The 21,727-nt window shown below is 48.7% G+C and overlaps 1 protein-coding gene across 13 annotated transcripts in view; it reads right to left on the reverse strand.

The window, feature by feature from the left end:
• Positions 1-21,727, reverse strand: part of ADCYAP1R1 (ADCYAP receptor type I) — a 57,192-nt gene that overhangs the window by 10,419 nt on the left and 25,046 nt on the right. For 5 of the 13 annotated variants that reach the window (XM_032286866.1, XM_032286861.1, XM_032286858.1 and 2 more), the window contains 11 exons: positions 19,777-19,797; positions 18,670-18,711; positions 16,230-16,339; positions 15,666-15,763; positions 15,062-15,194; positions 13,980-14,133; positions 13,530-13,590; positions 12,857-12,926; positions 8,036-8,127; positions 4,990-5,073; positions 626-706 (listed from right to left, as the gene is read on the reverse strand). In XM_032286866.1, coding sequence (XP_032142757.1) covers positions 626-706; positions 4,990-5,073; positions 8,036-8,127; positions 12,857-12,926; positions 13,530-13,590; positions 13,980-14,133; positions 15,062-15,194; positions 15,666-15,763; positions 16,230-16,339; positions 18,670-18,711; positions 19,777-19,797 — 946 coding nt within the window. Of the gene's footprint in view, positions 1-625; positions 710-4,989; positions 5,074-8,035; positions 8,128-12,856; positions 12,927-13,529; positions 13,591-13,979; positions 14,134-15,061; positions 15,195-15,665; positions 15,764-16,229; positions 16,340-18,669; positions 18,712-19,776; positions 19,798-21,727 lie in introns of all 13 variants that reach the window. The other 8 variants (XM_032286859.1, XM_032286860.1, XM_032286865.1 and 5 more) reach the window with 8 other exon arrangements.

Genomic DNA, 21,727 nt, shown 5'->3' on the forward strand with positions numbered 1-21,727 from the left:
ATTGAGTCTGCTATTCTAGCCATAGACTCTTTGGGGCAAAGTGCTTAGGATTCTCTGGGTTCAAATCCTCTCTGTTAATTAGGGGTCCTTGAGTGAGTGAAGTCATCTCTCAGCACTTCAGTTTACTCATCTGTAAAATGGTGATGACACAAGGACCCAGCTCATAGAGTCATGGGGATTGAGTGAGTTAATGCTGACTCACTCACAAAGTGCTGTGAACACTGGAGTGAAGTTCCCTTCCCTGTGCAGGGGAAGGTCTATATGAACTCAGGCTCTAAGACTCTTGGAAATAATTTTGCAGTTGAAATCACTGAAGCTCAGAGAAGTTGGGGACTGAGGACAACCACACACCAGGTAGCAGCGGCAGAGAATGCGGGGCTGCTGCCTCCTCAGGAAGCACCCACAACTGCTGCAGCTCCAAACCCACACCCTACCCACCCACCCCATGACCACGAGGCTGCAGAGAACTCACAAGACACACCGACACAAACATGCAACAGCTGGGAATGGGTTGGGGCTGGGAGGCACAGGCCGGCTCTCCACTGTCCTCCAGCAGCGGCAGTGGCAGCATGCGTCCCCCACCCCGTCAGGACTCCCGGCCACAGCCTGGGCCACGCACACTTACAGAGTAATGGTGGACAGTTCTGACATCTTGCAAGAGTGCTGCTGAGCCCGCTGTGGCTTGCAGTAGCATTTCTGCACGCAGCTGCTGGGTGTGACAAGATTAGCACTTCTGTCAGCTGGGGGGCACCAGGCAGCGAAGACACTCAGTTTACAAGGAAGGCGGAAAAGAGGAGGGTATGGAAACAGGGCCAGGGCAGTCATGTGGAGGAGAATGAGGGAGCCGAGGGCCAAGACATGGGCAGCTCTGGACAGAGAAATGCACGCCTATACGTGGACATGAGTGTGCATGGCCGCACACGCACATACACAGAAGCAGTCACACTGGGGCCAGTGATAGGTGGGTGGGCTTAGAGGAAACGTGTATTCAGAAGGTGGCCTGGGCTGGGTCTCACACAGGCAGCCAGAGGCTGCCTCCAGAGTTGGCTATAAGCTTAGAGCACAGTCTCGTCCAGGTCCCACTCAACAAGATGAGAACTGGAAACTCACACTGCGGACCTTCTGCACTGCCCAGCACAGGCAGCCTGAGCCTTGAATCAGGCCAGTTCTGGGCTTGGCTGTGAAGGGGTCAACTTGGGTGTCCACTGGTCTTTCCTTTCTACCCTCTCCCTCTCCTCTGGTCCATAGCTTCCTTCCTCTGAGCCCCCCAGCAACTCAGAATCAGCACATACATAGGGGGCGGAGGTAAGTCAGATTGAAGAGATTGCTCACTCTTCCAGACCTAAACTATTCCAATACAACAGCCACTACCCACATGTGACTATCTGAATTTAAATTAACCAAATTAACTCGCATCCACAGTTGTCCTGGCCACATTTTAAGTGCTCAACAGCCACATGGGGCTAGTGGTTATCATATTGGACAGCACAGCCATAGAGCACTTCCATCACTGCAGGGAGTTCTATGGGAGAGTGCTGGGCTGAACTTCTTGATAAAAGTTCAATGGGCAGGGACTGAAGACTGACAGCACTGCCCCATGGTTTGCAGGGAAAAAAAAACACCTCAAGGAGGGGGGCCCAGGCTGCAGTCCTGGTCTACATTCTCCTGGGTGTACCCAGGCCTGCCTTCTCAGGGAGGTCTCTCCAGCCCACCATGGTCCTGTTTGGGCTTAGGCTGGCACGAGCCATGGACACTTTTCCCTTCCCTAACAGATGTGTCAGAGGTAGCTGAAGAGCTGTCATCGTTTCCGATTGCAAGAGAATAGCTACTTTGCTGACTTTCCCCAGGTACCACATGGCTCTGTGGTTCCTGGTGCTGGCCAGTGAATTAATCAGATTGGACATGATGCAAATGAGGACAGATACAGAGACCACACCCTTGGCATTCAGGATCTGCCTTGTGTGATTCCAGCTCCTCAAGAGTAAGCCTGAAGGTACCTGACAAGTGGTGACATGTCATTTTGCTGAGGGCAGAATTTGTGTCACATTTCCAAGATGGGGCAAGCCCAGGCCTCCCTGCATCTGTGCATAATGGGTTTGGGGTTCTCATTCAATAAACAGCAGCTACAATTCATATCCCACTGTGAGGTGGGCACTACAGATCCCCTTTTCCAGAACAGAAATGCTGAGGTTTGGTTTGACGCTTTGCTACTCTGTGGTCCCCAGACCAGCAACACCAACACCACCTGAGTGCTTCTTAGAAATGCAGAATCCCAGGTGCCACCTCAGACCTGTGGTCAGAATCTGCATTTTAACAAGATCCCTGGGGGGTCCACATGCATGCCAAAGCTTGAGAAGTGCTGTTAGGTGTGGTATTTATCTGAGAAGGTTCTTCATGATTCCTCAATGAATGTCAAAGGTCTGTTTCATACACATACAAAGAGACAGACTCAAATAAGCATGTTTTTCTCAATCATTTAAAAGAGCTTAACTGGGTGTACAGAAATAGCAGCTATTCTATTCTTCAAATTTATTATCTACCTTGCCCAAGCTGAAACGTTGGTTAGTCTCAGGGTGGGCGGAGGGGCTCACGCCCGTAATTCCAGCACATTGGGAGGCCGAGGTGGGCAGATTGCCTGAGTTCAGGAGTTTGAGACCACCCTGGGCAATGTGGTGAGACCCCATCTCTACTAAAATACAAAAAATTAGCCAAGAATGGTGACAGGCTCATGTAGACCCAGCTACTTGGGAAGCTAAGGCAGGAGAATTGCCTGAACCCATGGGGCAGAGGTTGCAGGAAGCTGAGATCGCACCACTGCACTTCAGCCTGGGCGACAGAACAAGACTGTCTCAAAACAACAAAAAACCTTGGTTAGGTTAGCCTCTCCTATGGCCAAGGGACCCCTCAACCTGGGCTTGGGTAAACCACAGAAATCGGGGTCCAAGAGACCCCCAACCTCAGCCGTTGCCTCCTACATGTCAGGCTTAAACTCTCACTCCGAATTCTAAAGTTCTCCTCTGCAGCCCTGCTTTCTTTAGCTTCAGATTGTTCCTGTCCCTCTTGGACCCCAGATGTTTCTATGGTAAAGAAAGACTTCTCTGAACGTATTCTAAAGACCATTTAGTGACAAGTTCACTGGGAAACCCTGTACCTGGTGAAGTTGTGTGGCTCTGCTAGGGGTGGGGGAGGGCAGATCAAGAAGCAGCTTCGGGGTGGTGGGGAGGACTAGCCCTGGAGGGCTCTTGAAGAAGGTGGGTCTAAGGAAAAGGCTTTCCCCAAACCTTCAGTGGCTCTGCACAAAAGGACTCATGGAGAAGAAAGAGAACAAATCGTGCAGAAAAGCCAAGACAGGGGTGGGAGAAGGAAAGATTTCAGAATCTGAAAAGTCAGGACAATTAGGGAAAAGAGAAAATTGGAAGAAGAGATGAGCCTAGACTGGCTGATGGGATAAATTCTGGGCTGGATTCAAGAGAGAATAACAGCTCAGGCAAGGGTGTTAGGTGGGGCTGTCTGGACAGCAGAGCAGCCTGACTGGGAAGCTGGGAGACCCCATCACAGGTGCAGGGTCCACCTCCATGTCTGCAACTCGGGGAGCCTTGGCCTCCCGGACTGGCTCCACCATGGCTTCACTGTGTTGTCCACAGGAAGGTCACAGCCATTTCCATGTCTCAGCACTCATATCTGTCAGCCAGTGATCCAGCACATGGTGTTTTTGAGGGCCAAACTCCAGAAATGCTTCCATCGTCCTCGTATGCAGGGCTACTTGGGCTATGGCCCTGGGAAACACCCAGAAGAACACTAGACAGAGACGCCTGCAGGGAGCCCTTTGCAGGAAGCATCTCTGTCGTCTTCATGTCTGCAATCCTAGGGATCAGCATGGTCTGGCCACGTGGTGGTCCACAGAACGTGGCGGACTGAACTGAACACACTCCATAGGATCTCTCTTGATGATAAAATGCTGTGCACACCCAGAGCCCTGCCCACTCCCAGAAGTACTCCCTACCACCCTGGCACCCCAGCTAGCAGCACAGCTCACAGATCTGGGGAACTTCCTGCCCACCACCACCCCCTTACCAACCACAAGGACAAGCTACCCCTCCATGCTCCCAGCCAGCCTGGAGTGGTCCCAGCTGGGAACTCTGGGCACCTGAGTTCAAGGTTTTGCTTGGCAACTGACTGCTGGGTCATCTTAGGTGGTTCCATTTTCCTTCTCTGGGCCTTAGTTTCTCTTTCAGCAACATGAGGGTAACGATTGGCTGCTGCCAGCCCCTAAAGTGAACTTTGAGGATCGCGTGCTCCTCGGCAGGGAAGGAGGTGCGTGAAAGTGGAAGATGGAGCCCGTGTGCACTGGAAGGCTCTGGCTGTGGAGGAAGCCTAGACTGAAAGCTGCCTTCCTGCACTTCTGCCTGGCCCCAGCACAGCCACCTTCAGAGATGTGGGCATTCTTCCCAGTGGGGCCAAGGAGACCCCACAGGAGTACAGATGGGTTTTCCCTCCTCCACCCAAGCTGTAGCTTCCAATGGCTATCTTCCAGGGAGGAGACCCCTGGAGTAAAGCCTGTTCACTTCAAGGCAGGGGGTCGAGGCCCTCCCTGAACAGTCAATGTCTACCCTGGAAGCCTCACCTCTCCCCTTTCTGAACCAGTTACCTGCTCACAGAGGTCAACTCCAGTTAGGCCAGACCTGCCTGAGGCTGAGTGCCAACCCCAGCTTTTAAGGGCTAAGCCCTCACCCCTGTCCCAGACCAAGTCAACCCTGAGCACATGCTGAGCCCTGGCCCAACCCTGATGCCCACTGCCCATGTCCTGTCCCCAGCCACACCTGATGCTTCTACCTGGAGCATCAGGTCAGGGAGGATGGGTGGCTCAGTGCCACTGTCCCCCTGCAGGGGCCCCAGATCCCAACAGGTACTTCTGAGGCTGGGCCAGGAACACCATCTTGATCTATGGAGGACAAACCCTTATCACCTGAACAGCTGGAACCAACCTACAGGAAAGGGAGTGAATGCTGGTCTGAGGGCACAGGCAGGGGGTCCTCTCGGGCTTTCTTGGGGACTCGCGGGTTTAAATTTGTTCTGGAAACAAGAGGAAAAAACCGGAGAGCTGTTGTGGGCAGATCTGAAGGGGCTTCTCGGTCCCACACGTAACGCTGGTACCCAAGGTGACTCCGGCACAGCCTTGGAATCTCCCTCTGCCACCAATCCCTGCCCTCTCCACCTCCCCTCCTCCCAGTACAGACACCTCCCAGCTCAAAGCCAGCTCTTCCAAGCACTCTGGGCCGAGGGGGCTTTCACACAGGCTAGAACCAGAGACCTCCTCTTCCAAGAAGCCTAATTTTGTGCACTGGTTTAATGCTCTCTTTCCATCTGTAAATTCCTTGAGGACAGGATGATGGTGTTGTCCAGCTTGGAGTGAAAGACCTGCCTGCACCATAGCCACGGCTGCCTCCTACCTCCTGGCTTCATGTCACTTCACTGATAACTATTTCCCTCAGCTGCAAAATGGTGATTCTATTTAACAGTGGCTTACTTATTCCACCAGATTCACTGGATGTTTGCGAGTGTTAAATGTGCATGGATGTGGTCATGAGCGTTTCCAAGTGCTCTACAGTTCTCAGCAGCATGGTCAATTGGATTACTACTCATATTGGCTGACAGGGTCTCCTTGACCCTGGAAGCACTTAAACATACTGTTGGACTTAATGGGATCAAGCTGATCCCCTCTCCTGTGTGGGAACTCCCACTTGGCTCACAGACTTCATCCACATGAGATTTTAATCATGGATGCTCAAGACTAGCGGAGGTTTGGCTTTCTCTTAAAAAAAAAAAAAAAAAAAAAAAAGGATTTGCTGAGATTGCAAAAAGATATTTTTTTTAATGCCAGAAGCAAACCAACTAGCTTGTTCTTTTAAATGTCCCAGGTTAATACAGTACTTACTTGTATAAACCATGTGCTAATTGCAAGTTCTTCTGTATGCATTAGGAAGACCTAATAAGATGAAAGCTCCTGGTCTGTGGGAAACCTGAAACCTTAGCTCACACTTCTTTCCCACCAGACCCTAGGGATTCTTGTTGCCCAAAGCAGAACGTCTGAGCTGGCAAAGTGTGTTCAGGCTTCAGTATGATATCCTATTTAGTAGGGAAAGCTGAGAGGACCCCCCAGAGAAGACATTGGGGGTCCTCATTAGAACAAATCCTACCAGGAAGGGGAGGAAATCAAGACCACTAGAGCTCAAATGAAAGATGAGGTTGACTTAGCTCCCTGCCAGCTTCAAATATGGGAGACAACTGTTAGTGTGTGCCCCAATCCACACCCAAGCAGGAGAAACTGAGGCCAGACAAAAGGGCAGTGTCCAACACTAGACAGAAGGCAAGGGGAGCAGCGGAGCCCTATTTTGTAAATCCTTGAGATGAAGGCAGGAGTGATTTCTTTAGGGCAGGTTATATAGTAGCAGAGGGCTGGCCCCCCACCTCACAGTGCAGGGCCTCTAAGACTATGACTTACATTGATAAATAATTTACTGCTATATAATGTGTGTGTGTGTGTGTGTGTGTGTGTGTGTGTGTGTACGCAAGAATTGAGGAATTGAGACAGGGCTGAGAGAGAAGTGGGAAGCTTGTAAAACATGAAGAAAAGAAAAACAGTAAATGGACAGCAAAAAAAAACTTACTGTCTAATCATTGTATAGGCAGAGAAAACTTGGCTGAATATCCCAGGCCCTGTGCTAGTCCTCCACCCCTGAGGAAGGGCTTCCACACAGGGAGGTACCCAGGCTGAACAGACTGACAGACCAAGAGCAAGCTGCTCCTCCCTGAGGAAGCCCCCAGGATCCTTAGGGAAGGATTTGGGATGTGGTCTCAGCAGTTCCTGCCTCTCCCTCTAGGAGAATGGCTGAGAAAGGGGTCCTGGGGAGGCCTGTACTGGGATCTCTCACTGTCCCACTTGTCATCTACTGGGCCACCATCAAGGTTGTGACCCCAGGTTGGGGTCTCTGATGAAGGCAGGACCATGCACCCAATGATGGACCCAGTGAAGATACCTCAGCTCCTCCTCACCCACTTTCTTTCAAAGGAGCAGAGGAAGCCACACATAGGGCTTTTGCCTTACCAACAGATGGACCCCAGGGACTGCCCTCAGAACCAGAGTGTGCCCATCCACCCCTCCAGCAAACCACAGGGGGCCACCAACCTTCCTCCCCAGCATCAGAATGTCCCCATACCCCACACAACCAGCTGGTCATGTTCCCATTCACAAGGCCAGAGGTGGGAGGTGGAAGGTGCTCTGATTTCAGATATGAGACAGGACAGAGAGAGAAGTGGGGAAGGGCAGGCAAAGATAGGCTGTTAGGGACATGACTCCAGAAATACTTCTTGGAAATCAAATGGCCATGGAAGTGGAGAAAGCCCTACACTCTATGGTAAGAGGCTGCCCTCTAACCCAATAATCCCCAACCAATCAGATGCTCCTCGGGAAGGAAGGAAGGAGTTGAAGGAACAGAACCAGATGCCAGAGGCAGAGCTGCCCCTAGGGCCAGTGGAGGAGAGAAAGTACCCCACTTCCAACACCCAGATCAGTGAGAATGTGTCCATCCGACTTGCTAGTAGAAACTAGGCAACTTCCACAGTCTGGACTCGGGGTGAGAATATCAGGTAACAGTGTATTCAATGGTATTCATGAGCTTCCCACAGAAATAGGAACCCCAAAGGAAACTCAACTTCTAACCAACCAAGATCCCTAACTCCCCTAGGAAATCTGGTGTTTTCCATCTTGACTTTCCTAGTCAGTATCTGTCAGGCTCTGTCTCCCTCGTTCTCCGTCTCTCTCGGCCCATCCATATGATGGCCATGCAGCTGAGGAGCTCCTGGGTTGGCTGAAGGCTGGAAGGGCAACTATATTAAAGGCTACTTAATCAGAAGATGATCTGGAAACGCCAATGCTAGGCCACCTTATCAGCAAAGCCGCCTTCTGCCTGTGACCTGAATGCAGGGGCCGTGTGGCTGTCAGAAATAGCTGTGGCATCCACACAATGGTACTTACAAGTAGATGCTGGACTCATTGCCTCCCATGTCTGGAGACTGAAGTTTCTGCACAAGGATAACGATGATGCCAATAAAAAGCACAAAGTTAACCTGAGGAGCAAAAAAAAAAAAAAAAAGATGGACATGATTCTGGGCAAAGAATTTATATACCTCTGCCTCAGCATAGGCTATTATTCCCCCACCTAGTCCAGATCCCATCTACACTTCTAGTCCAAGATGGCGGCATAACAACTCATTTATCTCCCCAGCCTCCCATAGTATCATTGAAATGATGGAAGAGGTAGAAAAAGAACTTCATAGGAGTACAGGAAATAGGAAAGGACATCATGAGTAAGCCAGAAAAGTAAGCTATTTCTGAAAGAGAAAGTAAGATCAGGGTGATGGGAAAACTACAGCCCAAAAGAGAGAAAGCAAGGCTATTGTAGAAGTGAGAGTTTTTCTCTAGAAAAAATTCCAAGTTCAGAGTCATGGAAGATGGGGGAACCAGAATGGACATCCATAAGCAATGCTAATTAAAGGACTACCTGGGAGTGGAAATAGCAGCTTTGCCTTCAGATAGACCGGGGACAAAAGCTTCCTAAACAAAGTAGGAAGCTATGTGAACAGTGACAAAGAAGAAGAGGAGCAAAGAAATAGAAACAAGGCACCATGACAGGACTTACAATTCAATATCGTTGGGGCATAGCCAAAGCAGCCCTTGGAGGAAAAAAAATGAAGAGCCAAAAATGAACTGATTCGAAAACAATAAACACTGAAAAACACTTAAGCATTCAAATCAAAAGCTAGGGAAAGATTACCACAAAAGTAACACAATTCTTTTTCTTAGAAAGAAATAAGAAAAAGTAGGAGAACTGATCAACAAAAATAAAGTTTTAGTTGTGCTTTTACCTTGTTTTACAGATCAACTGAATGACAAAACATGTTCCATGAGGGCAGGGTTCTGTCAGTCTTGTTCTCTGCTACATGTTCAGCTTAATCAGTGACTGAACTTAACAGAAATAAGCAAAGGGGAAAGGACTCCCTATTTCAGTAAATGATGCTGGGATCGGGGGTTCATATACAGAAGAGTGAAACTGGGCCCCTTCCTTACACCATATTCAAGATTTAAAGATGAATTAAAGATTTAAATGTAAGCCCTCAAACTATAAAAAGTCCTAGAAGGAAACCTAGAAACCACCGTTCTGGACATAGGCCTTGGGAAAGAATTTATTGCTATCTCCTAAAAAGCAATTACAACAAAACCAAAAATTGACAAGTTGGACCTAATTAAACTTCAGAGCAAAAGAAACTGTCAACAGAGTAAACGGACAACCAACAGAATGGGAGAAGATATTTGCAAACTATTCATCCAACAAAGGTCTAATAGCCAGCATCTATAAGGAACTCAATTCAACAAGCAAAAAATAATCCCATTAAAAAGTAGGCAAAAGATATAAACAGATACTTCTCAAATAAGTGCAAGCAGCTAACAAACATATGAAAAAATACTCCACATCACTAACCATTAGAGAAATGAAAATCAAAACCGCAATGAGATACCATCTCACACCAGTCAGAATGGCTGTCACTAAAAAGTGAAAAGACAGCAGATGCTGGGGAGGCGGCAGAGAAAAGGGAACAGTTAAACACTGTTGGTAAGAATGTAAATTCTGCCACCATGAAAAGCAGTTTGAAGATTTCTCAAAGAGCTTAAAACGGAACCACCATTAGACCCAATAATCCCATTACCGAGTATATGCCCAAAGGAAAATATATCATTCTACAAAACAGATCCATGCATTTGGATGTTCATCACAGCACTATTCACAATAGCAAAGACATGGAATCCACCTAGGTGCCCATCAACAGTGGATTGAATAAAGAATGTCACACATATACACCATGGAATACTACACAGTCATAAAAAGAATGTAACCACATCCTTTGCAGCAACATGGATGCAGCTGGAGGCCATTATCCTAAGTGAATTAACACAAACAGAAAACCAAATACTACATGTTCTTAGAAGTGAGAGCTAAACTTTGGGTACTCATGGACATAAAGATGGCAACAATGGATACTGGGAATGACTAGACAGGAAGGATGGGGGGCAAGGGTTGAAAAACTATTTGGTACTATGATTACTACCTGGGTGATGGGATCAATTGTACCCAAAAACCTCAGCATCATGTGATATACCCATGTAGCAAACCTGCACATGTATTCCCCAGATCTAAAATAGAAGTTGGAAATATTTTAAAACAAAGGAAAAAAGCAATGTCTCGTACTTAGCAAATACTGCTAACTGTATGTGTTAGTCAATGAAAAAGGAGAAAATGTAATTAGACAAATTTAGGAATGAGAAAGAGCAAGACAATAGATATACACAGTATTTTAAATGATGAGAGAAAACTAAACAAAATGGGAAAATAAAAATTAACAAAACTAAGATACAGAAAATCTAAGTAGAGCAATAACCTCAGAAGAAATTAAAAAGTAGTTTAAGATGTATGCATTAAAAGGTACCAGGCTCAGATAATTTTATAGACCAGTTCCAGAATAACATTAAGATGTCATTTACATACTGCTTAACTGTTTCAAGGCAAATAAGCAAACCTTCTGGATTACCTATGAGGCTAACAAAATTTTGCTACAAAAACAAAATACGGAGAGAAAATACACAGGTACGCACAACCCATGTACCTAAGACCATAGAACTTTATGAAGAACAATGCTAAAAACTTAAAATATTAACAAAATTTAGCAACATAGTAAAAGAATAGGCAGATCATGTTAATAAAGGTTTTATTCCAGAAATACACCTCCAGAAATCTAATATTTTTTACAATAACAGATGAAAACAGTAAGCTTCCATTATGCCCCATAAGACCAGCAAGTAGAACTCAGCAACAGAAACACCAACAAAGACATGGGAAATTGGCACTCTTGTAGCTTGCTCATAAAGAGCAATCTGATCTGCATGAACATGTTAAATGACATACCCTTTGTCCCAAAAATTCCACTCTTGAGATTTAGTCTAAAGACATATTCACATATGTTCAAGATATGAATAAATGTATTCATCGTAGCACTGTCTATAATGAAGGAAAACTGAAATACTATAAATGTCCATCACTAAATAAACGATTACTTGAATAAATGTCTCCAAAACACATTTGATACAATTAAACACCCATTCTTGATTATTAAAACAAAAAAGAAGCCAAGAAGAAAAACTTTCCCAATTTGATGAAGGGTAACCACCAAAACTAGAGCAAACACCATCCCTACGAAAAACAAGAGCTAGAAGATGTAAACACTGGAATGAAAGAGCATAAACTATTTTCATTTGAAGATTATATAATTTTCTACCTAGAAATTTCATGAAAACCAACTGAAAAGAAAAAGTTCAGAAACATAAGCAAAGACACAATACATAAAAATCAATAGCTTTCCCTTACAGCAGCAATAGCCCATTAGAAAATACAATGAAAGAATGATTCCTAGACCCACTTAAAGCCCAAACTGGAAAACCCCTTAGAGGGAAACATAACAAGAACAAGGAAGAAAACTAAAAAACTTAACCAAAATGACTCCATAAGAAAAGACTGAAACATGGAGAATCATGCCATATTCTTGGAGAGGATGACTCAATCTTTTAAGAAAATAAATTCTCTTCCAAATTAGTCTGTGATTGCAATGCAATTCCTATAGAGATCTTCACTAGACTTTCTGGTGCAACTTGACAAGGATATTAAAAAGTACACCAGAAAGAGTAAACGTGAAAGGAAAATTTGAAGAAAACAAAAGAATAACAAAGGGAAAATCTGCATACCAGAGCATGCTACAAGGTTACAGTAACTAGCATAATGGTGCATCTGCCACGGGAATGGACAAATAGATTAGTACGTCTGGAACCAAAGACCAGTATGTTGAGGGTTTATAATAAAATGACATTTCAACATAATGGAGAAAGGATTCAATAAAAAGGATTGAGAGGGTAGAATGTCCATCCACTGAAAAAATTAGATAAAATTGAATATCATTTCAGACCAGACAAAACAATAAAATTTCAGCCGGATTAAAGATGCACATGTAATAGTCCACAAAAAGTGGACAAGAATAATCTTTTTATATCTTGGTTGGAAAAGGCCTCCATCAACCAGAAATAAGGCTTGGAATTTATTAAGAGAAATCTTGACCATTTGTCTCTACAAATGCTATGCAGAAATGGAAATATACTTACATATACAACAAAGAAAGTGTTAACTGTCCTTTCAACTGTAAGAAAATCTGATGGAAAACTGAACAAGATAAATAGGAATATTCACAAGAAAAACAAATTGTCAATGTTTGGCAACAAACGCTCAGTCACACTAGCAAGACGGAGAAATGTACACCAAAATGATGACCCAGCATTATCCTCCTTAAGCCTGTGCAAAAATTAAATGATTGGTATTATAAGTATAGATAATGAAACAGGAAACGAGCCATTCTTCCTGAGGAGGCATAAATTGTTAAAGGGTTTTTGCAAAGCAATAATTTGGGATCTGAAACTTTAAATGTCTACCCCTTTTGACCCAGCAATTCCACTTCTAAGGATTTATTCTAAAGAAATATTTCCACATGCTCAAAATTATGCACAAAACTATTTCTATTTTTTGTAATGAGGAAAATGGAACAACATAAATCTCTAATGCTAAGAAAATAGCTAGTTTGTACATCCCTGTTTCAGACTGTAATGACAGAAGGAAACTAGGTTGTGTGTTCATTTCTCTTCTTGTGCCTTGCTCCCCGGGACCCCGTCTCTTCCCTTCCTCTTTATCCCAAGGACACTCACCATGATAGAGCCAACCACAGGACCTTTGATCACCCACCACAGAGCTGTGCTGTCATTCATGTCCCAGCAGCTGAAAGAGAGAAACGAGATCGCATCCATGAGTCAGTGATGTGGATGCCCGAAGGACACTGCTCCACCTAGCTGGGAGCCCAACACCTTCAGCCCTGCAGTTCTCTGAGGGGCTGGCTGGAAGAAGAGCTCTCCAGTGGGCTTCAGACTCCAGCCTGGTCCTGGCTCTGAAAATCTCTTCCTTCTGAGCCTCTGTCTTGCCCTCCACTTTTGGGCATGAAGCCCAAAAGTCAGGATCACCAATGAGCTCCTGGGAAAGGACCATTTTTCCCCCGTGAGACCTACAGTTCATAGGGTGTGACCTCCCCCTTAACATGCTTCCTCCCCTCCCTAAAAGGAAAGCAGACACTCAGAGCTGAGTGCAGAAGTAAAAAGGGCTCAGAAACCTAGCACATTCTCTTGCTGGGTTTCTGGCTGAGATGCAGCTGGATCGGTTACCTGCATGGAGCCAGGGCTCAGGTGGTGCCCAGTGCTGGACTTTAGTCTGGGCCTGGCATTGAATGGTTTCTTGGGGGCAGTTCATGTGAAGTCAGGGCAGCCACTGAGAACCCATCTGTAAGAATCTACTCTGTGCTATGGCCCTGACTCTCAAGCATGTACTAACCCTGTGTCATCAAAGTAGAGTCTCAGTGTAGCCCACACCGTCACGCACACAGTCGGGGTCCCTGAGAGAACAGAAAAGAGGTTCATGACAACAGAAAAACCAACATGTCCAATGTCCGCCTCAGACCAGGGGCTCCCGGGGGCTATCGCTCCCCCATAAGACTTGGAATTCCTGGGAATTCTAACTGTCCCTCACACCCAGGCCTCCTGAGAGTTGATATCTTCCTTGAACCAAGGGCTCTCTTGTTTCTCTGAGGACTCCTGGGCATAACTCCTCCCTCAGATAGTGGGCTTTCTACAGGCAAGAAGAACGAGAACAAGTCCAAGAAAGAGCCCAGGCCATTAGCCTTGGGCAGGGCAGCCCTCCTCACCTGACACTTCCTGAAGGCGGAACCAAGGACACACCTGGCCGTGAGGCATGAGCCTGTCCAAGCCATAGCCAGGAACCTACCCCAGCCAATAATGGTGTACCAGTAGAAGTATCTCCTTTCAGGGAAGAAGGTCTCCACCAGCAGGGTGAAGAGGTACAGGCCCTCGATGAACAACCAGAAGTAGTTGGACACGACACAGTAGTGGAAGAAAACCATGACAGCCTTACATTCCACCTGCAGGAAGAAGCGTCAGGGCGAGGGACGTGAGACCAGTAGGAACGGAAGCAGGGAAGAATCCTAGAGCCCACTGGCTCTGGCATGCACAGGCTCAAGTAGCCCAAGGATCTAAGAGTCAGCATTCCTGGATCAGAGCTGAAACTGCGGCATCCCAAGATTCTCAGTCAAAGCTGCCCATGGAGGCAAAACTGCACACACAGGACGAAGACGGATGGCAGACACAGGCCTCGCCGCTGCCAGCGCACTCCCCTTCACTTTCCTGCTCCTTCCCTATCTCCCTCAGCGGAGGGGAGGAGGGAGAGAAGCAGCCAGAGGACCCTGCAGGAGGCTCCTTAGTATAATGAGGATTTGGACACCTTTCAAGCAGGGAGATCTCTATTCCTGGCCTCCAGAAATCTCTACACATGGAGGCCCCCCACACATGTCCCCCTGGTCAAGGCCTGGACTTTACGCTGTTCTTCCTAACCTACCTCCTCAAAGCCCAACTTCTCCTCATGTCACCTCCTCTAGAGGTATGAGACCTGGGAAGGTGTCTGGAAAGACCCCTGGCCAATGAGCACCTGGGCTCCATCCCAGGCTAAATGACCAAGGGTGGGTAAGCCCTCTCTCAGCCTGAGTTTCCACCTCAGTCACATGGGACTTGGTGTTCCCACCTGACCTTCCTCCACTGCCTTACCAAATACAACACTCAAGCCAAGGGACAGGAAGCATTTTGGCTGGAAGTGATGATGTACATTGGCTCATTGGCTACTAGTTTATGTGATTCCTGAGTTTTCACATAAACCAAGGGTGGTGGGACAATGCCTTCACCTACAGGAACACACTTGACCTGCAGGGTGTCAGGCAGGGAATGTGCATCCGGAGAACCAAGGAGATGGTGTGGGGCCTTCCTGGCAGAGCCCCCTGGCCTGCTTGGCTCACTCACGGTAGAGACGAAGCAGTGGTTGCTGTCCTGCTCTGCATACAGAATCCAGTCTTTGATGAAGACGGAGATCGCTCTCAGCATGAACGACACAAACAGGTTCATGTGGATGAAGTTGCGTGTACAATGCAGCTTCCTACAGGAGTGGGCCGGGGAGAAAGAGGCCTTGGACCCCACAGCATCTCACGCCCTCCATGTGGGCATCCGCGGTGGGCCGATTCCATGGCTTTATCTCAGGTCTCCCACCCAGACCACCCTCCTTCCTGCCACCTCTCTAAATCCTCACTGACTCCCAGGCCCCTATAATCCAGCTCCACCACCCCACATGGCCAGACTTCTCCCTCCTGTGGCTTCTGTCTATCTAGACTAGGAACACGAAAGCAAGGAATGCAGATCTTCTGCCCTGGCTCTGCCTGGCTGCGTAGCCCTGGACATGTCAGTTATTCTCTCTGGGGTGAAGTTTCCCATCTGTTACCCTTGGGGTGGGGGAAATGCCTTCCAAGGGGCCTCTTAGGGCTGATATCAAGTGGGTAGGGGAGAGCTGGACCAAGGCCTCTGAGGCCCTGGCCAGCTCTGGTGCTTGCTTGAATGCTGCTGGGGGTCTCACCGGAAGCGACACAGGATGACCATGGCAGTGGTAAGGGTGACGAGGGATGTGCTATAGCCAACCGTGTAGAGGGCCTTTACTGACAGGTAGTAATAATCCTGGACAGGGTACAGGACATACAGGGCTTCATGTGAGACTTGTCCCCAGCCAGCCCCCCTCAGGCCTGCACCCAGTCTCCCAGACCAGCGCCTGCCCACCTCCAGGCCTAGCTCCTCCTCCCTCTCTTCTGCTGATCTCATCTCCACCACCTCTCACCCCCCGGCCAAGTCTCTTACTCCCTTTTGCACAGTGTCAGCATTCTGCAGATGCTCGATAGATGCTGTTGAAGGCAAGAGCGCTGTCCAATCGGAACAGACAGCAGCCTTGGCCTGCACAAAGGTCCAGGAAGCCCCCTGCTGGGCCTGGCATTAACCCAGCATCCTGGAAGAGTAGCCAGGATGGGAAGCACAGCCAGCATCTCAGTTGCTTCTCAGCCCCAGCAGGTGCTGATGAATGCCGCCTACTGACCTGAGTTTGCTCAGCCCTGCCCTCACCGCCTCTGGGGAGCAGGGTGCAGACACTCACTTGGTCCCCAGTCTCAGATTCATATTCATCAAACCCACAGGCATCAAAGTAATGAGGGAAGGGTTCCGACCAGCCATCCTCTGTGCAGTTCCGGCTCACCACTCCCATGTCTGCAGTAAAAAGAAAATGCAGCAAGACCCTGAAATTCATCTGTGAAAATTATGTGTTCAATGGGAATTCCTGGAAACCCCTATAACCAACTGGGAAGCACGGGGGAAGGTTTTAGAAATCAGCGATTGCTAATCGGAGGGTTGGAGAGACAAGGAGCAGGGTCATTTCAACCAAAGATGGGGAGACTGCACCAGCTGAATCCAGCAGCCCTGCATCCCTCCTCACTGGAACATTTCCAAATGCTCATCAGGGATGGGCCTGAGTCCTCCCCTGGGCTCTGGATCAGCACTTCTCAAATGTCAGTGTGCAGAACCACCTGGGAGACTGATCACAAATGCAGATTCCAGACCTGCCCCCAAAGATTCTCCGTCAGGAGATCTGGGCACTTTGAGGAATCCCCTCTGGTGACTGTAGGGTATGGGTGATATCCTTGGCACACCTTGGGAACACATCTTGATGTGATGCTTTCCCTCGGAGCCCTAAGCTCTAAGCCTCACAGCAGCTGCGACATCCTACGAGGGGACACAGGGCTTACTTCATTAACAAGGTCCAGACCTCCACTAACCTAGGGCTGGATCTTACGAAGATATATATTTGGGATTTCTTGTAAAATTTTGCCTTTCAGCATTTGGGGGACTGTCTCCTGTCACTAATGTACTTTAATTTTCTTTTGATTGACTTTAAGGCCATTCATAGGGACACTCGAGGGGCTGGGTTCAGTCATGGCCATCAAATGAGTCATTTGCTGGCTGCGCAGTAGAGTCCAGGCTGGGTTTTGCCCTGCATGGGGCTGTTAGCCTTTCATGATTGCTTTTTCGTTTTCCCCTCACCCGATGGTTTATAATGGTGGGTGGGTGATGTCGAGGGTGGGATGGGGATAAGCAAGCAGCCCCCTTTTCCTCCAGCCCAGCACCTGAGTGTGGCCCCAGCCTGACACTGGGAGTGTACTTGGTCTATCAGGACCACATACGGTTGGTTCTTCCCTTCACAGCATTCAAAGACCAGGACGTTACACAAAACAAGAGATACCTGCAGAAAAGGGGTTCCAGTACCCATATTGCTGGACAGGTCACCTCCAGGGAACTCGGGAAGGAGGCAAAGGGGGCAACAGGTCAGCCTTTGTGGGAGGCAGAGGCCAGGAGAGGAGATCCTTCCGCTTTTCCAATCTGCGTCCCTCATTTGTTGCATTAGAAGATCTAAGGCCAGTTCTCTTTAGCCAAGAAAGTCAGAAATGAACTTTCTGGGATGTGGGTAACTCTGCCAGAAAGGAGAGTTCTGCCCACAACAGGGAGCCTGGGCTCCAGCCCTTCTCCAACTCTGAGTTCTATGGCACAGGCTAAGGAGGAAGCTGGCAGGCCGAGGGGGAGCAAAGGAGCTCGCTTCTGTCCCACAGCTGATGCCAAACTGTCCCTTCTTCCAGCAAATCTGTTTCAGGCAACCTCCTTTTAAGTCCCTCTGAACACTTCTTTCAGAAAGTCTGAATGTCCCAGGGAAATCACCACCGTGGCCAAGCTCCTTCCCCTCCCTGGGCCTCATTTCCTCTCCGCTTTGCTCACATCAGGGTGGTGGGAAGAGGAAAGGGAAGCTGCTTTGAAACACAATATTTTTTGAAAAAAGTGTTCTAGAGGGAAAAGCCGTTTCCTTTCTTTTATTTCCTTTTTTTTTCCTTTTTATAACAGTGTGGGCTCAGAGAAGTATAAACCCTTTTGTTCAGAGCTGTTCCATGAATTCGCCACTGCATTGTTCTAACAGAAATCTCCGGAAGATGGAGTGCTCTTGAGATTGTCAAAACCCCTGGGTGATTGTACCTACTTGACTAGCCTGATCTGCCCCAGAGACTGCACAGGAACATAGAACTTCGGGCAGCGTTTCCCAAAGGGCTGCCCTACCCAATCAGCCCAGCAGCATCGCCTGGGACGCTGGCGAGACAAGCACATTCTCAGGCCCCAGCCCAGGTGGAATAAATTAGAGACTGCCAGGAACTTGCATTTTAACAGCACACGAGGTAACTGACACACAGCTAAAGCTTAAGAGCCGCTGTTCTACATGTTGGAGTTCAGAAACAGTCAAGACTGACACAATCCAGGAGTTCTTCAAGTCCACAAGGGGACCCTAAGACATCTGTGGATCCCCTGAAATTCTATGCAGTTTTCTGTCTGAGTTTTTCTGGGAAAGATAATCTGTACCTCTATCAGAGAAAGTCACCGGCCAAAGATAACCCAGCCACAGAGGGGCAGAGCCCAGTCTCGTATGGGGCTCTCAAAGCTGGCACATCGGCAGATGCCCTCCCTCCAGCCAGTCCATGGTTGACCCCCGCCTAACCCCTTACCTGAGAGTTCTAAGGAGTTACTGTCACCAAAATCAGACTCTCCTGCAAAATACAGACATAGGCGGGTATCAAAATGCCTGGCTTACAGTTAGCTACTGTTTGCTGTCCACCCTGGAAGGCTCAGGCTACCCCTGGTCTACAGGAAGGAGGGGGAAGGGGTCCTGGCCAAGAGGCAACATCACACAGCAGCCGCACACCTTTCTCACATGCCACCTTCTAACACCAGTCTCACTTGCTTTGCATTTCTGTGATGTTCAGGACGGTCCAGGACTCAGTCTCCACAACAGGAAATGGCAATGGGCATTGCCAGGAGGATGGGAGGGCCTCCAGAATGGAGAGGAATGGGAGAAAATGAAAAGGGATGGTTGGGCCTTTTCAAGAAAAGGGCGAAACACAGCAATGAGGGCGCACGGCTTGGGGTTTCCTTTTTGGTTTTCAGCCCTCCACCTCAGCCTCCAGAACTGCTCTTCATCAAAGGGAATCCAGAAGACTTCATCTTCAGACAATTTCTCTTCTCTCTCTCCTCTTCATTCCCATTTCTCATGCCAAACCCCTGCTAGCAATGAGACCCCATTTCCACCCCCACCCCCACTTCTCAAAACTCCTTTCCCAAGGTCCAGCTGACATGCCACCTCTGCCTGGAAGCCTCTCCTGACTCCACTATTCTGCCTGCATGCTGCATCATTCACTCTTCTGTTCTCTTGCTCACTGTGCATTCTGTTTTCTTAGGTGTCAGGGATATCACCATCTGCATGGACTGAGGCACATGTTCAGGTCCGTACGTATGCACATGCATGCACCTACACTTATGTGTCAGCTTGTTTCTTAGCCCCTCCATTGGTGAGTCCCATCCTCCCAAACAAGCCTGTGAGGGCCCCGAGGTCCCACCTGTGTCTTGCATCTTCCTGTACCCTCCACCTCCAGAATGGCCAAGGTGGGGGAGAAGGGGAGGGAGGAAGGAGGAAAGAGCCTGATCCCCAATGAGCCTCTTACTCCACCCCCACCCCCGCCCCAATCCCAGCAGCCAGATCCTGGGATCTCCTGAGGCTGGGCTCCTGCTGGATGGACAGAGAGACAGTGGTCTGTCCTCACCAAGGTTCCTCTTACCAATGGTTTCGGTCTCCCAGACTGAAAGAGAGGGAGAGAGAGAGAGGGGTCAGAAGTAAGCAGTGGGGCTGAAGTCAGGTGGTGCTCTCATCGGACCCTGCTGAACACTTCCTCCTCCTTCCCACCCCCAAACATTAAAAAGGGGCTCTGGGGAACCCAGAAGGTATGAGGACTATAAGCTGAGAATATTGGAGACCTCCAGAAAAGAAATGGGCAGAGGCATTTGAGAGGAGGAAGGAGATGAGTGCTCCCGCATCTCCAGTCTCCAATATCCTACACAGCCACAGTCATCACAACAGGCTACCTGGGAACTGAGAAGAAACAGGAATTCCATTCTCTCCCTGCCAAGTATTCAAAGCAGGTCTCACCAATCAAGCTTTGTGAAGAAAGGCGCTAAAAGGCCCTGCCATAATGAACCATTAAGAATCAGGTGTGAATAACACCTTCATTGTGCCACTTCCAGAGGAAGGGGGGAGTGTGGAGGAAAGTGTATCTTAGGAAAATCTTATTTTACTGTTGATTCATTTTGCCTTTTGATGAGGAGGAGGAGTCTGGCATGGAATCTGACCCAGAGTAGATGTTCAATAAACTTTAAAGGAATGATGGAATGAAAGGAATACATGAACGGAGGAAGTGATTAAGCTGGCTCTACAGGAATGAATTGGAAATCAGGCTGAATCACTTGGTGCCACCACGCCTGACGGCCCTCCAGTCCTACTGTATCTCTCACTCCAGTGCCTGTATCCTCTTTCAGTATTCACTGCGGCCTGCTCCGGTCACACCCAGTCCCCAAGCCTTCAGGTGGGAGAGTTCCATGCCCCCCTCCTAGGCCGACAGGTGGTCTGGAGGTGGAGGTATGCTGCAGAGTGCAGTGCATCTTAGACAAACCTTGGGGTGGGAGCCAGAGACGAGGGGCCTGGGACCCCAACACACACCACTATTTTCTCTGCTACCTCCTGCAAGCCCCTCCCCCTCCAGGGCAGAGTCAGTTATTGGAATTTGAGGTTTGAGAGCAAATTTGCCGTTTTCCTCTCAGAGAGGTCAGGGGACTGCCACAGGCAGGACTCGGTGCCAGAGTAGAGCCTGGAAACTCGCCCCTTCTAGAAGGACATCAGCCTAGGTCTCAGGCTGGAAAAGGAGAATGCTAAGGCCAGGTCCATGACCACACAAAACTTGGACCCCTCTGATCCCCTCAGCCCCCGCCCATGGCTTGATGGCCAGGATGTGGCTCAGTAAGTCACCTGCTTGAAGCCAACCCCGCCAGCTCTCCCTGCCCAGCCCCAACTCAGTGCCTTCAGCTGGCCACCCTGCCTCCTGTGACACAGGGAAGAGGCAGAAGGCCTGTGGGAAGGCTCACAGGTCCCAGCTGAAAGGCAGGAACCCTCCTGAAAGAGCCCATGGGACCCATATGGAAAGGAGCCATCTGCAGCCATCCCTTCCCCTCAGATGCCCCCTGCAATGGAGATAGGGCTACTGGGGCTTCTGCCTGTGGGTAGAGCATCTCCTTCTCTCCCTTACCCTCACCCTACATGCCACTTGGGCACAGAGCTTGGCCACTCTGCCCAACTCACAGGCTCCTCTATGATTCTGGGGCCACTGGATACCTCCATAGCACTTTAGGGGCCCCCAAGATCTCAAACACAGACATGCCCCAAACTCAGATCTTCAGGACACTGCACCCTCCCAGCCTTCCCTCTCAGGGAAGTGCCATCGCACACGCATGCCTCCAAGCTCATGTCCATGAGTTACCGACAGCACTGTGGCACTGTTTCCCATGTGTGGCACCCTCTCCCCTGGCAGCCCAAGGCCAGACCCCTCCCCATCTAAGTCCGAGTAACTGCGTGAGGGCATCGAGGGCCCAGAAAATGCTCTGTTGAGCAAACATGAGTGTGTGCCCGCCCCACCAGGCCCTGTGCCAGCGTCTAAGTGGCTCTGAATGTGGACGTGGGTG

The sequence above is a fragment of the Sapajus apella genome, unplaced genomic scaffold (assembly GCF_009761245.1).
Source record: "Sapajus apella isolate SASKATOON/1434 unplaced genomic scaffold, GSC_monkey_1.0 scaffold19, whole genome shotgun sequence".
Taxonomy (NCBI): Eukaryota; Metazoa; Chordata; class Mammalia; order Primates; family Cebidae; genus Sapajus; species Sapajus apella.